The sequence below is a fragment of the Hemiscyllium ocellatum genome, chromosome 18 (genome assembly GCF_020745735.1).
Source record: "Hemiscyllium ocellatum isolate sHemOce1 chromosome 18, sHemOce1.pat.X.cur, whole genome shotgun sequence".
Classification (NCBI taxonomy): domain Eukaryota; kingdom Metazoa; phylum Chordata; class Chondrichthyes; order Orectolobiformes; family Hemiscylliidae; genus Hemiscyllium; species Hemiscyllium ocellatum.
The window spans coordinates 67,923,149-67,939,625 of record NC_083418.1 but is presented as its reverse complement, the minus strand read 5'-3'; the positions used below and the strand labels follow the sequence as shown (position 1 = coordinate 67,939,625).

Sequence of the window (16,477 nt, the reverse complement as noted above, 5' to 3'; positions counted from 1 at the left end):
TGGCAAATAAAACTAGATCAATTTAGGATATCTAGGTTGACATGGATGAGTTAGACTGAAGGGTCTATTTCCATGCTGTACAACTCTGATTCTAGTGAAGTTCTGTTTTTCAGTAGATTTGTTACCCAAATGCAAATAACTTCAATGGATAAGCAGCTTCTTGCACCCACAGCAATTCTCCACGGTGACTTCATATTCTAATACTGTGGGTGCAAAATTACAAAGAATTTCGACCTAAAAATGCATATATGTTGGATGGTCTAGTTTTTTTCAATGATAGAACCTTGAATTAGTTTATCAGCCTTCTGCTTTAATAGTTGGAGGCTTCATATTCAGTGATGAAAATGTGTTGCTGGTTAAAGCACAGCAGGTTAGGCAGCATCCAAGGAACAGGAAATTCGACGTTTCGGACCAGAGCCCTTCATCAGGAATCGGGCCGGAGCCCTTCATATTCAGTGAGTCAACTTGTAGACCAGTTATCACAATAGCCAGAATTTCAAAAGTAGAATTTCACAAAAAATTTTATTCGTTCACTACACTTAATGAACAGAATCACTTCGAATTGTGAAAGCAATTAAGTTCTGCAATACTAATTAACACACAACTGAGTGGACAGACAATTCATCTCACCTTTTCTCTTGCACCTTATCACCAAAGAAACCCCACACAATCCTACAGTACTTTCATTCAGCTTACTAAGTTTGCATATAAAGCAAATTAGGACACAAGCTTCATACTTAACCAGTTCAGCACCATTGTATCGGTATTGTATGTTCAAAAATATCGCGAACTTTCAATGCCACTAGATTTTTTTTTTACACAACAGTAAGCAAGCCATAATGATCCCCAATTAAACTGCATGCTCTGCTGACCTGATGGGGTAAATTTAGGGTTAGGAGTTAGAGATAATCAAGTCACCAAGTTATCTTTCATGTTTGCAATGAGCAAATTGTAATGTACAACATATTGTATTCTATTTTTAAAACAAGCCTCCAAAGCCTAAGAAACTGGGTAATAAACACAAATTGATGTTTAAAAGTATGACAGCTTATCTTCTGTTCAAATTTATGGTCAATCGTACATAGAAAGGGTGATATACACATCTGGATGAAACTTCCATAAACATTTTATTTTCAATATTCATATTCTCAAATTCACTTAGACCACCAAGGAGATGGAGGGTTAGGAGATGTGGCATCCTCACCACTCCAATTTATATCTGAACGTGTTTCCAGCATTTGGTATGGAATGCAAAATGCACAAACAAGCCATAGTTAAACATGAAAATTAAAGCATTTGGAGTCCATTTATAGTTCAGCTGGAACTTTGAGGCTCCATTTATAGATATAGCATTAATCCAAGGTAATGACAAAGATGCTGTAGTGAAGTTGTGTGTTGTAGTGATTCAGATCTCCAAGCATGATTTACATTACATCTGTTAATGTTGCAAGGGGAAAATTTACACTGACACTAAACCTGGGGTATAAATGGATCCTGAGTCATGTATATGAGCAGGCAAACTGATACTGCAACCATCAGATCCTGCAAAGAAAAGTTGGCTGAAGTATATAACATTTTGATTGCATGGGCTATTTTTTTGATCCTCAACACTTTTAATCTGAGTCAAATGCAGAAAATCAGGACCTACAATTTTAATCATATAGAACCTGGGACTAAATATAGCCCAGAAATAAAGGTTTGTAAAATAAGAAGTCAGCTTTAAAGCTGTATTATGTTGACTTATACAAATAATTTAAAAACAAAATGTCTTGTTTCACTCCAAAATAGGTTTCCCCACCCACCAAATGGCTCAGGACCATATCATAAACCACCAGTTTCTCCCCCACCCCCATTCACTACCCAATATTTCAGACCAAATTCATTAAAATTGGCAACAGGTATTTAGAAACTGGCAATCTTCATTGGCCAATTACATAATTTGAATGCCAATTAGTAACTGTTTTTCTGACACCCAATTCTAAAGCAACCCAATCTGTAACCATCACCTTTGGAATGTTAATTGTGAATGAAGCTAGTTTAATTCATAATTGATCAATTCAAATTGTCTGGTGGCAATTCCAGACAGCTAAAGAACTCTGTACAGGCAAGACTCAACACAGAACCAGTGTGCGCTGAATTTATAAAGCCTTCTTCAAGCCTGGTCTTTCTCAGAAAAAAATAACCACTATTCAAAAACACTCAGTAGCAAGCATATATGAAAAACAGGAAAAACTCTTGCTACGAGCAACTGCAAGTACAGAGCTTAAGATGATTTTGAATGTGTTTAATTGGAGTTTTTAATAAAAGTGGAACAAGATATTTTATAAACCAACTCCAATCAAATTAATTTGGTTGTAGAAACTTGCTTACCTATACAACTATTGGAAAAACAGCTTCACATAGCCACAAAACTACCAGAGGAGTAGGTGTTTACTGCTGTCAATCATCTTATACAGATGCATTTTTAAAATCTGTTTTCATGCATTACTTTAGTCCCCGAAATACAAAGCTACTAGTGGCTAGTCTTATAGACGATTGACTGTGAAATCTAAGACACAAATCTGGAAGTGGAATGAATCCCTTAAGCTGATGTCCAACCTGCTTTTAAGGTCATATTTGGGAACATGCATGACTGTTTGGATACCAGTAATACGTATTTTCAGAGCTCCTCACTTTTGTCGTGCAGTTGAAGAAGTTGGGCCTAAAATATGAAATGCTTCACAAGCATCACGTCTGGGAAAATAACATTTAGATTCTATCATTTAATGTTATTTTGCCCAGAACCATCTTCCCAGATGATAGAAAACATTGTTCAAACTAGGTAATGACTGACTACTGCATAGGATTCAAATCAGATGTGTTTAAAGGTAATTTTTAAATCTACCCAAAGTACCTCATTGAGTAATTAGTAAGTATTAACTGTTCAGTATCAAAACGGTTTGATAGTTTGAATACAGTTGGCAACAACTGCACTGAAATCAGATATACCGATCAGTAAAAGTATACCAATAGGTGTTTGTCACAATTTTATAATAATTCGCCTCAAATACAGTAATAGAACTTAATTCTTTAAAGTCATGCCAGTTGGTTCTTTGTGGTTATAGCAAACAGACATTAGAAAATAAACTGTAACCTACGATTGTTGGACCATGAAAAATGAATGCATGGAATCTCAAGAGCAGGCAGTATACAAAACAAAAATGTGGTGTTTACATCCAGGATGTACCAAGAACACAAATTGAGTATTTAACCCCCAGTTTAAGAAAATGCATTAAATGTACATGTACGTTAGGAGTTAACTACAACAAGCTTTTTGGAGAACAATTGATTACAGTGCACAGGAGAATACATGTGGTTATATTGTAAACATACATGATTCAAATTGTGTTAGTCATGTTCCAAGGTGTCAAAAAAAAACAGACTGCACTCTGTCCTGGGATCATCACTCATCATTGTTATTTGGTTAAAAAAAAATAGATTAAGCCTTGGTTTATCACATTAGTTATCTCTTCTGATTAACTCCATCTTGGATCTGCCATGGTTTTGTTTTGAAAGTAAATTCTGGAAACATTTGCTTTTAATTTCAAGGAATTAAGTTGCTTAAACCCTATTTTCATAACTGCATTGTTTTATGCCTAAGTACCTGACCAGTAGATTTTGAAGATCATAAATCCATGACAGGAATGTTAGATCAGCCATGATCTCACTGAATGGTGGAGCAGTCATAAGCTCAAAGAGGTGAAAAAGTCGAATCTTTCAAAGATACTTTTAAAACAGTTTTATCTCCTCAGCAGCACAAATAGTGTTGCATGTATTGTTTAGAATTGATAACTTTTAGAGCAGTACAAGCCAGTGTTGACTAATTTTTCCAGTTCTAAAGCCAGAACATAGCAAAGTGTTTCATTACTTCAATGCTTACACAGAACTCTACTTATCAGTATAAGATTAGTGAACAGTATTAAAGAATCTTTACCAAAACGAAGTAAACAAACACAAGTCACTGAACCCTAAAGGGATTTTTTTTTCAATGAACATTGCAGCATAGAGAGAAAAATTTGTTTTCAATATCCCGATTTGATCTTTGAGAAAATAAAAGAAATTTGCTTCAATCATGATTCGTGACTTGCAGGAAATAAGAAATTTATTGTTGCTGTATATGACAAAGAATCACTTTTTTCTTGAGCTTGTTGGTTGGCAGGCAAATCCTATCAATCTCCTTTCTTCTTCATCTTCTGCATGCGACGAGCACGGGATCCTAGGTTCATCTTCATGGTCTGCTTAATGAGTAGAGATGTTGGAAGTACAGATGCCACAAGCCAACCCTAAAGATGTTTATTAGAATATTGACATGCATTTTAATTAGTGACATTTAATTTCATGACAAGATTTTTCATACTAAGCTACAATCTGGGATTTCAAAGCTGTAGAAAGTCACATGATACTCAAAACGTTAATTCTTCCTCTATCCACGAATGCTGCCATTCCTGCTGAGTTTTAATTTCTCCAACAGTTTTAATTTCTGATTTCCAACATCTGCTGTACATGCCACCCCCAATTCATGAACACCTGACTCACAAACACCATGCCATTTTAAAAAACCTGGCATACAAACTTACCCTGTATTTATGAATGGCGACTTCATATTATCCTACATTTTGTTCTGATTCGTGTACAAACGGACTTGTGAAAGGACTCCAGAATAGAAATAGTTCGCAACCCAGGGACTGCCTGGACTTTAATTTTAATTCAAAGCTGCCACTTGACTTCATTTTAATGTATATTCAATAACAAGTTTTGGTGCATTGTGAAAGTAAAATGTTTTCTATAATAATAGTAAAATACAAAAAATTAAATGATTATATATAGATTGTGGCACATGAGAGAACAGAATTTAAATCCCAACATCTTAACAGAAGTCCGGTCTCAAGGAGAGAAGCTAAATGGACAATTACATTATGTGATATTATAGGCAAGTTGAAGTACTGAGTGTAATTTTATCACATGCTTACAAGTTATTGCCATAAATTATTACTTTCATATATCATTGGCAACATGTGAGAAAGTAACTTTGGTCACTTAAAGCAAGCTCCTGATCACAAATAAAAATACAGCAATGAGGAAATCAGCAGAGTTGAATGAAAGATATGAATGAATGAAAGAGGCAACATAATATTTCCTGAACTTAAATGGCTCTTTGGTATAGTCTTGCATTGTATTCTGACTTGTGCACAAATTGACTTGTGAACGGACTCCGCAGTGGAACCCCGGGGATTGCTTATAGTACCATTTCCATACCTGTTTCTCGAATATGATGTCACATGGATGTAAGTACGAGTGTTGTAAATGTGGAATCCCATGTATGCTGTTAACAGGCATTTTGTGTGGTGGTAATGAGTGGGAGGGGAAAGAGGGGAAGAGTGAGTGGATAGGTGTAGTTGGAGCCCATACTCAGAAAAAAGTAAGGGTAGGCAGACAAAGGACTGTTGATAGTAAACCAGGAAGTAGTTAACTAGGTGATTATGGAGACAGTAAGTAGTTGAAAATGAGTTGGCTGTGTTGAAAGCAATCCATTTTATGACAGGACCTGGGGATGTGAGAGTAGCTAATAGACAAGGAGATAGTGTTCATGTTCTGAAATTGGTTAAAGTTGATGTTGAGTCCTGAGGCTGTAAATGTACCTAAGCCAAAGTATTATTCGTCCCGTTTGCACTGTGGCTTGTGGGAGCAGGTCTCATTCAGAAGTTTTGCACAGGAACACTGGTGTGTTAATATGACAGGCAGCTGGAAGCTCAGGGCAATCTTTACAGGCTGAGAGTAGGTGTTCCACAAAGTGGTCACCCAGTCTGTGTTTCATCTTCCCAGTATAGAGGAAATCGTATTGTGAGTACTGGATAGAGTAAACTAGATTAAGTGAAGAGTAGCGCTGAAAATGTGTTGCTGGAAAAGTACAGCAGGTCAGGCAGCATCCAAGGAAGAGGAAATTCGACCTGATGAAGAGCTTATGCCCGAAACGTCGAATTTCCTGTTCCTTGGATGCTGCCTGACCTGCTGCGCTTTTCCAGCAACACATTTTCAGCTCTGATCTCCAGCATCTGCAGACCTCACTTTCTCCTCCTAAGTGAAGAGTAGGTAAATCACTGCTACACCCAGAAGTTGTGCCTGGAGACATGGATAGTGAGGACAGAGGAGGTAAACTGTCAAGTGTTGCATCTTCTGCAATTGCATGGGAAAGTACTGTAGGGGTGTGGAGAATGCAGGAGGCATGGACCAAGTATGTCCCAGAGGGAACAGTCCCTGCGAAACGCTAACAAGGAGGGCAGGGCATGGTATCCAAATGGAGATGGTAGCTTATGATCCTTTAGATGCAGGGCAGCGGGCATGTGCAAGAGAGAGTGAGAGGACGGAAGAAGGCAGGCGCAAGAGAGTGCGAGCAAGAGAATGGAGGGCGGCATGCAAGTGAGAGTCCGAGCGAGGGGACGGAGAGAGGAGACATAGTGCAGGTGCGAGGGGGCAGAGGAGGGCAGGCAAGAGAAAACAAGGGGACGGAAGAGCAGGTGAGAGCACGAGCAAGGGGGTGGAGGAGAATAGGCAAGAAAGAGCACGTGCATGAAGGGGCCAAAGGCAACACAGAATGAGGATACAAACAGCATGAGAAAGGGGGCAAAAAAGGCATGAGAAAAGTGATAAGGAGTATACAACGAAGGATGAATATCTCAGCTCTCGGCAAGAATAATAGGGTAGTTATGGTAGGGGATTTTAACTTTCTAAACATCGACTAGGACTGCCGTAGTGTTAAAGGTTTAGGTGGAGAGGACTTTAAGTGTGTACAAGTCAATTTTCTGATTCGGTATGTAGATGTACCTACTAGAGAAGGTGCAAAACCTGACCTACTCTTGGGAAATAAGGCAGGGCAGATGACTGACGTGTCAGTGAGGGAGCACTTTGAGGCCAGCGACCATAATTCTATTCGTTTCAAAATAGTGATGGAAAAGAATAGACCAGATTTAAAAGTTGAAGTCCTAAATTGGAGAAAGGCCAATTTTGACGGTATTAGGCAAGAACTTTCGAAAGCTGATTGGAGACAGATGTTTGCAGGGAAAGGGACGGCTGGAAAATGGGAAGCCTTCAGAAATGAGATAATGAGAATCCAGAGAAAGTATATTCCTGTCAGCGTGAAAGGGAAGGCTGGTAGGTACAGGGAATGCTGGATGACTAAAGAAATTGAGGGTTTGGTTAAGAAAAAGAAGGAAGCATATGTCAGGTATAAACAAGATAGACAGAGTGAATCCTTAGGAGAGTATAAAGGAAATAGGAATATACTCAACAGGGGAATCAGGAGGGCAAAACTGGGACATGAGATAGCTTTGGCAAATAGAATTAAGGAGAATCCAAAGGGTTTTTAACAAATATATTAAGGACAAAAGGGTAACAAGGGAGAGAATAGGGCCCCTCAAAGATCAGCAAGGCAGCCTTTGTGTGGAGCCACAGAAAATGGGGGAGATATTAAATGAATATTTTGCATCAGTATTTATTGTGGAAAAGTATATGGAAGATATAGACTGTAGGGAAATAGATGGTGACATCTTGCAAAATGTCCAGATTACAGAGGAGGAAGTGCTGGATGTCTAGAAACGGTTAAAGGTGGATAAATCCCCAGGACCTGATCAGGTATACCCGAGACCTCTGTGGGAAGCTGGAGAAATAATTGCTGGGCCTCTTGCTGAGATATTTTTACCATTGATAGTCACAGTTGAGGTGCCGGAAGGCTGGAGGTTGGCAAATGTGGTGCCACTGTTTAAGAAGGTCGGTAAAGACAAGCCAGGGAACTATAGACCGGTGAGCCTGACCTTGGTGGTGGGCAAGTTGTTGGAGGGAATCCTGAGGGACAGGTTGTACATGTATTTGGAAAGGCAAGGACTGATTAGGGATAGTCGACATGGCTTTGTGCGTGGGAAATCATGTCTCACAAACTTGATTGAGTTTTTTGAAGAAGTAACAAAGAAGATTGATGAGGGAAGAGCAGTAGATGTGATCTATATGGACTTCAGTAAGGCGTTCGACAAGGTTCCCCATGGGAGACTGATAAGCAAGCTCAGATCTCATGGAATACAGGGAGAACTAGCCATTTGGATACAGAACTGGCTCAAAGGTAGAAGACAGAGGATGGTGGTGGAGGGTTGTTTTTCAGACTGGAGGCCTATGACCAGTGGAGTGCCACAAGAATGGGTGCTGGGTCCTCTACTTTTTGTCATTTACATAAATGATTTTGATACGAGCATAAGAGGAACAGTTAGTAAGCTTGCAGATGACACCAAAATTGGAGGCATAGTGGACAGCAAAGAGGGTTACTTCAGATTACAACAGGATCTTGACCAGATGGGCCAATGGGCTGAGAAGTGGCAGATGGAGTTTAATTCAGATAAATGCGAAGTGCTGCATTTTGGGAAAGCAAATCTGAGCAGGACTTATTCACTTAATGGTAAGGCCCTAGGGAATGTTGCTGAACAGAGACCTTGGAGTGCAGGTTCATAACTCCTTGAAAGTGGAGTTGCAGATAGATAGGATAGTGAAGGTGGTGTTTGGTATGCTTTCCTTTATTGGTCAGAGTATTGAGTACAGGAGTTGGAAGGTCATGTTGCGGCTGTACAGGACATTGGTTAGGCCACTGTTGGAATATTGCGTGCAATTCTGGTCTCCTTCCGGAAAGATGTTGTGAAACTTGACAAGGTTCAGAAAAGATTTAAAAGGATGTTACCAGGGTTGGAGGATCTGAGCTATAGGGAGAGGCTGAACAGGCTGGGGCTGTTTTCCCTGGAGTGTCAGAGGCTGAAGGGTGACCTTATAGAGGCTTACAAAATTATGAGGGGCAGGGATAGGATAAATAGATAAAGTCTTTTCCCTGTGGTGGGGGAGTCCAGAACTAGAGGTCATAGGTTTAGGTTGAGAGGGGAAAGATGTAAAAGAGACCTAAGGGGCAACGTTTTCACACAGAGGGTGGTATGTGTATGGAATGAACTGTCAGAGGATGAGGTGGAGGCTGGTACAATTGCAACATTTGAGAGGCATTTGGATGGGTATATGAATAAGAAGGGTTTGGAGGGATATGGGCCGAGTGCTGGCAGGTGGGACTAGATTGGGTTGGGATATCTGGTCGGCATGGACGAGTTGGACCAAAGGGTCTGTTTCCATGCTGTACATCTCTATGACTCTATGATGAAGAATGACAGGAAGATGAAGAAAAGTGGGGAGACAAGAATATTGGGAGACTGCCCAGACATAAAATCTCTCAGTTAATGAAGTACACGGATTCAAAAGAGATGTCGCTGAGCATCTCCCACTCCCACCCCAGCATTTGCCTTGTTTTAGAGGCTACAGCGAGAGTGGGCTGTCTATTGGTCATGTGCAGTTCTCGAAGGACTGTCAAAGAAAGGGATCATGGACAAGGCTAAGGAAACCCACCAAATGTACTGATGGGTTTGCTCTAGCAAATCTGCGATAGCAGATTCCTGTGGTATCAAGAGTGAAGATAAGGTGTCAGCAGGTGGAAAGGGTAATGTTTCCCCAGACCATGGTTTTAAAATCTGGGGATGGTGGGGGTGGTTTTTGGTGGTGCAAGTGTACTGGATAGAGGGGGAGGGTGCAGAGGAGGGAGGATCCACCAAACCCAGACCTACCATTACAACAGCCAGAAATTGTCTCCTCAATCTCCACAAAAACCGAAGCACAGGATAAATTATTTACAGTAGTTACTGGACAGTCTATCCTTTTCCTCCCTCTCAAATATATGCCTTTAATCTCGCCAGCATCCTTCCTTTAACAGGACGCTCCTTCTCACATGAGACTGTGAAGCTACCCAACAATCACTTCATTCACACAAGAGCCGACCACTCCTGCAAGTTTTGCGGGAGGCTGCTGGTACTGATGTAACCATATCCAAAAGATGAGTCAGCACTTAAAACAGAGAAGTTAAGCGATGCACCAAAACCAAGTGTCAAATTAAACAACTGTTAAGAACTTGCATACTTACCATAATGGCGTGTGGTAAATAGCCATTTGTTCGCATCTGAAGACCAACTGTTTTTAAAGCAGTCTTCGCATAGGTTTCAGGACTCGGTGCCGTTAGAGTTGGCCTTCGGATTTTACTCATCTTTGTAAATACAAAGAATGGCAGCACACTCTAACAAAAACAAGTGCAAAGAGAAAAATACATTAGTAACATTATGCTGGGAAATAGATTACTGTTGTTAGTGAAAACAACGTTTTCACTTCTCTAAATTGTTGCTATTTCATGATCATGATTTAATTTTAAATAGCACAGAAAATCCAAATCTAAAATAGTAACAACACTGGCATATTTCACAACAGTAGTAAGTTATTTGAAATACTCATTCAAACTTATTATTTGAGACCATGTATATAAGAATTTATTTATAATCAGACATTGTCTCAAATCAAATAGATATTGCAATTTGAGGCATGATAGGCAGGAGATTGGCACAAGGTAATAGAATCAGTGCAGGTACAAAGGGCCAAATAACCCACCTTCTCACTGTAGTAATTGAGGGCATATCTGTTTCAAATGTATTCAGTTCAAGGTTTGCACGGTACTACCTACCCAAGTTACCAGAAAAGACTGAATGGAAATACAGAAGAACCTAGATTATCTGAAGGACACAGGTGGACAGTATTTCATTCGATTAATCAAATTCAGGATAGTCGAATGCTGGATAACAGTTTAGATGAGCATCAGGACTTTGCGATCTTGCCCGATAATCCGATATTCGGATAATCGAATGCCGGAGTACCAGAGAAGGAAAATTTAAATATTAACCACTAGATGGCACAAAGGGGCCACAACAAGAACATACGCTGAAAACATTATTAGCTCCTCAATATTTTGTTAAGTGTAGTGATTATATCAAGGTCAACTCCATAGATTGAGCTCCCTGAATGGACCAGATTAACAGGTCCAATCAGGGAGCTTTGGCTGACAGATAAGAATGGAGTGTTTTCCTAGTGGTTGAAAGTATAAAGATTTAGCACACGGGCTTACGAGGGGAATAAAATAAGCACAACAGCTGAACCTCCTTCGGCTGCCTTGGGAGCTGGGGGATAGAACATAGAACAATACAGTGCAGAACAGGCCCCTCGGCCCCCGATGTTGCACCGACCTGTGGGCTTTTCTCAGCTTGTCCCCCTACACTATCCCAAAATCATCCATGAGCTTGTCTAAGGATTGTTTAAATCTCTCTAATGTGGCTGAAAGGTTGACCACCTTAGCAGGTAGGGCATTCCATGCCCTTACCACACTCTGTGTAAACAACCTGCCTCTGACATCAGTCTTAAATCTATCACCTCTCAATTTATAGTTATGCCCTCTCATACAAGCTGACATTATCATCCTAGGAAAAAAGTCTTTCTCTGTCTACCCTATCTAATCCTCTGATCATCTTGTATGACTCTCTCAAATCCCCCCTTAGCCTTCTTCTTTCCAATGAGAACAGGTTCAAGTCTCTCAGCCTTTCCTCATAAGACCAGGCAACATCCTAGGATGGTGGTGAAGGGAAAACAACAGCCACCAGGAGATTCAGAAGATCTCCTCAGTCGAGAGACTGGTTTTGAGCTGGCTGGCCATAGCCCACGTACTGTGCTCATGTGAATAAAGAGTGACTTGGTAACAGCATTTACAAATAAAGGAAAAAGAACAGGAGTGTCAGACATTCTGTTCACTCAGAGCAGATTTAAAGACTCTCAGCACCAGGGCCCCGAGTTCGATTCCAACCTCACGTGACTGCCTGCGTGGAGTTTGCACATTCTCCCCGTGTCTGAGTGAGTTTCCTCCCGGTGCTCCAGTTTCCTCCCACAATCCAAAGATGTGCAGGTTATGTAAATCGGCTTTGCTAAATTGCCCATAGTGTCCAGGGATGTGTGGGTTAGGTGCATTCGTCAGGGGTAAATATTACTATTTACTATTCGGAGGGTCGGTCTGGACCTGTTGGGCCAAATGGCCTGTTTCAACACTGTAGGGATTCTACACCTCTCCATTTGTAAATAAAGAGTGACTTGGTGACAGGATACTGACCTCTGTAGAATTCTCAGAAAGGCTAATTTATAAACGTTATATCCAACTGAACCTGATTTACTGTACTTTTTTCCTACAAAACAACACTTACTTCAGCAAATATTACTCTTTTAGCCCAGTGGCCAACATCATCCACTGAATGTAGGTATTTGTGTAATTCTCTCCTGTTCTCAGTTTTAATTTAGTTGTAACTGAGGAAGGACTTATGGGTCTGAAGTTATGAGGAATGTTGATTTACATTGCATATCAGCATTGTGGGTTTATAAATGAGAGCAGTTTCTCTTAGTTGTGGGACATGGGCATCACTGGCTAGTGAAGTGTTATCTTCACCTGCTGCAGTCCACATGCTGCAGGTTGACCGGAATGCCATTAGAGAGAAAACCAGGATTTTACCTCAGCATTATATTTCCAAGTTAGGATGGTGAGTGACATGGAGGGGAACCTCCAGGAGGTGGTGTGCCCATGTATTTGCTGCCCTTGAGTAGAATAGAAATATCTTTATTGCCATGTGCACTCAAATGAGTGCCGTGAAAAGTTTGCAATGTTGCTGCTTATTACACCAGCTTAGGTGCAGGATACCTAGGTTCAGATACTAAAGTATTTGTTACAGAATTGAAAGAATAATAAATAAAAGTCCAGTTTAAGAATAAAAAGTTTTTAAAAAGTACTCAAATTATAGGCATTTTCACCAAGTCCGGGCCAGCACCTAGCCTTCAGGTCATTTGGACCAAGTTTCCAAACCATGCCAGGCTTCAAAACTCAATGCTTCATTTCTAGTCCACAAGATCTTGTGGTGGCCTGTAGCCCAGTCCTTACCTCCCCCTCACAATGATTTCTAGTCCACAAGGGCCTCACCTCCCCAGGATTCACCTCCCGCACCAGCCTCTGATCTGTCTCCTTCTAGATGGAAGTGGTTGTGGGTTTGGAAGGTACTGCCTAAGGATCTTTTGTGAATTTCTGCAGTGCATCTTGTAGATAGTACACACTGCCACACTAGCATTGGTGGTGGGTGCTTGTGGGTGTGGTGCCAATCAACCGGGATACTTTGTCTTAGATGGTGTCAAGTGATAAGTATTGTTGGAGCTGCACTCATCCAGACAAGTGGGGTGTCTTCCATCACATTTCTGACTTGTGCCTTGTAGATGGTGGACAGGTTTTGGGAGTCACAAGGCAAGTTCTCGCTGCAGCATTCCCAGCTTCTGACCTGCTCTTGTAGAGCCTGTGTTTATGTGGTGAGCCTAGTTGAGTTTCTGGTCAATGGTAAACCCTAGGATGGGAATTCAGTGATGGTTACACCATTGAACATCAAGGGGCAGTGGTGAGATTGTCTCTTGTTGGTGATGATCATTGCCTGGCAATTGTGTGAAACCAACGTTACCTGTACTTCCACAAACCTTTACTCAGAGTAGTAAGGGTATGGAATGCTTTGCCTGCATCGGTAGTAGATTTGCCAAGTTTAAGTGCATTTAAATCGTCATTGGACAGGTAAATGGACGAACATGAAATAGTGTAGGTGGGATGGGCTTCAGATGAGTATGACAAGGCAGCACAACATCGAGGCCCAAGGGGCCTGTACTACACTGTAATGTTCTAAATGTCATCTACTGTAACCATTGCACCTGATGTGGCCTCCTCTACATCGGGGAGACAGGACGCTAACTTGCGGACCGTTTCAGAGAACATCTCTGGGACACCCACACCAACCAACCCCACCGCCCCACGGCTGAACACTTCAACTCCCCCTCCCACTCCCACTCTGTCAAGGACATTCAGTCCCGGGCCTCCTCCACCGCCAAACCTGAATCACCAGATGCCCGGAGGAAGAACGTCTTATCTTCTGCCTTGGGACTCCGCAACCACACAGGATTAATGTGGATTTCACCAGTTTCCTCATTTCCCCATTCCCCACCTTATCCCAGTCCTAAGCCTCCAACTCAGCACCTGTCCATCGTTTTCCCATCTATTGGCTCCACCCTCCATTCCAAGCTATCAACTTCTCCCTCACCTTCATCTACCTATCGCATTCCCAGCTATCCTCCCCCACCAGCCTCATTCCTGATGAAGGGTTTATGCCCTAAACGTCAATTCTCCTCCTCAGATGCTGCCTGACCTGTTGTGCTTTTCTAGCACCACGCTATCTATTCTGATCTCCAGCATCTGCAGTCCTCATTTTCTCCCAGTTACTTGACACTTGTCAACCCAAGTCTGGATACTGTCCAGATCTTGCTGCATCTGTAAGAAGTCATGAATGGTACCAAACACGATGCAATCATTGGCAAACATCCCCACTTCAGACCTTAAGATGGAAGGAAGATCAATGACAAAGCAGTTGAAGATGGTTGGCCCAAGGACACTACCCTGAGGAACTCCTGCAGAGATATACTGAAGCTGAGATGACAGACTAAATTATAAAGAAAACTAGCACAAAAATTAATGAAGATTCCATAAACACTTGACAAATCAGAAATGGAGCATAGATTTTTTCTTTTTCATGTAAGGCATTGGAGGAATATTATGCATTTAACCCACATTAATGTGCTCATTGCAACAGTTCACATTTAACCTCATCAGGAAGGTGATCTGTAAATTCACTAAGTAGAGAAAAGGAACAACTTCTGAAGCCATTTTTGGAAACAGGTTCCTTTCATTGTTACTGAGGGAGTAAACTCAAGTAAGCATGACTGAAAAATGCACATTTCATTTTTCAGTCCAGCAACCTAAACCCACCCAAATGCCTTTGAAGGGTAGGAGGCTGAGAGGTGACCAAAGAGGTTTATAAAATGATGAGGGGCATGGATAGGGTGAATCGTCATGGTCTTTTCCCCAGGGTAGGGGAGTCCAAAGCTAGAGGACATAGGTTTAAGATGAGAGAGGAAAGATTGAGAAGGGACCCAAGGACAACATTTTCATAGAGTAGTGAGTGTATGGAATGAACTGCCAGAGGAAGTGGAGGAGGCTGGTACAATAACAACATTTAGAAGGTACCTGGATGGTTACATGAATAGGAAAGGTTTAGAGGGATATGGGCCAAGTGCTAGCAAATGGGACTAGATTTATTTAGGAAATCTCGTTGGCATGGACAAGTTGGATCAAAGGATCGGTTTCCATGCTATACAGCTCTATGACTAATTTCAAGGCACTTTACTCAAAAATACCTTTGCATACACCCAACAGGAAAATATACAACCTTAAAAATGCCATGCGAAATGTAATTAATTGATTATATTAACAAGCCCAACTTTGCACACTCACATCGGGAGTCAGAATCACAGCACGAAAACAAATCCTTGTGGTCCAACTCATCCATGCCGACAAAGGTCCCTGAACTAAACTTGTCCCACTTGCCTGCCTTTAGCCCTTACCCTTCTAATCCTTTCCCTATTCACGTACCCATCCAAAAGGCTTTTAAATTTTGTAACTTTACCCGCATCTACCACTTCCTCTGGCAGTTCATTCCATAAGTACACCTCCCTCTTTGAGAAAATATTGCCCCTCAGGTCCTCCCTCTGAAAAGCATCCCACCAAGACCCTGTGCCCCACCCTCTCTCTGTACTCTCACATTTCCCACAGCTAATCCAACTAGCTGCACATCCCCGAACACTATGGGGCAATTTAGCATGGCCAGCCCACCTAACCTGCGCACCTTTGGCTTGAGCAAGGAAATCAGGATGGCCAACGGAAACCCTTACAGACAGACTGAGAACATGCAAACTCCATAGAGTCAGGCACCCAAGGCTGGAATTAAAACCAGATCCCTAGCACTACGATGCAGGTGCTAACCACCATGCCGATGCTACATCAGTGTTAACTTTAAATCTGAAATAGGTAAACTTTATTCAGCAGAGACATTAAGGAGTACGGACCAAAGGCAGATTAACTGAGTTAGGCCACAGTTCAGCCATGATCGCACTGAAGAGCAAAACAGGCTTGAGAGATTTAAAGGCTTCTGCCTGTTGCTATGTCCATATGAATAAAGAGGAGAATTTAGCAAAGACCATCAAGCAGCGTCGTAGAAAAAATCAAAAATGGAGTTAATGCTTCGAAATAGAGAGACTTCAACAGAATGCAACTCAAAACCATTCACTGGACTTTCCAAAACATCAAATCTTCACTGTCTCTTCAGAAATGCCCAGCCTCTAGTTATTCCTGTCCTTTGTTATTGCTTCAGATCACCAGCATCCACAGCTCTCCACTGTTACTGAGTTTACTGAGCCAAGTCTGATTTGTACGAAGGTAAACTCCAAGAATTGAGAATGCTGGAAACCTGAAACAGACAGAAGATTGCTGGAAAAACACAGCAAGTAGAGCAGCATCAATGAAGCGAGATGACACCTCAAGCCCAGAAAGCCTATCCTCAGCCCTTCTGAAGTTATCGTCCCAAAATGTCACTTTGCC

At 41.4% G+C, this 16,477-nt stretch overlaps 1 protein-coding gene across 1 annotated transcript in view; it reads right to left on the bottom strand.

Moving 5' to 3' along the window:
- Positions 1-503: 503 nt before the first annotated feature.
- The window catches only part of LOC132824494 (very-long-chain 3-oxoacyl-CoA reductase-B-like), a 163,815-nt gene continuing 147,841 nt past the window's right edge, over positions 504-16,477 (bottom strand). The window contains exons 10-11 of the mRNA XM_060839080.1: positions 10,028-10,177; positions 504-4,322 (exon numbers count right to left, since the gene is read on the bottom strand). Coding sequence (XP_060695063.1) covers positions 4,209-4,322; positions 10,028-10,177 — 264 coding nt within the window. The 3' untranslated portion in view covers positions 504-4,208. The remainder of the gene's footprint in view (positions 4,323-10,027; positions 10,178-16,477) is intronic.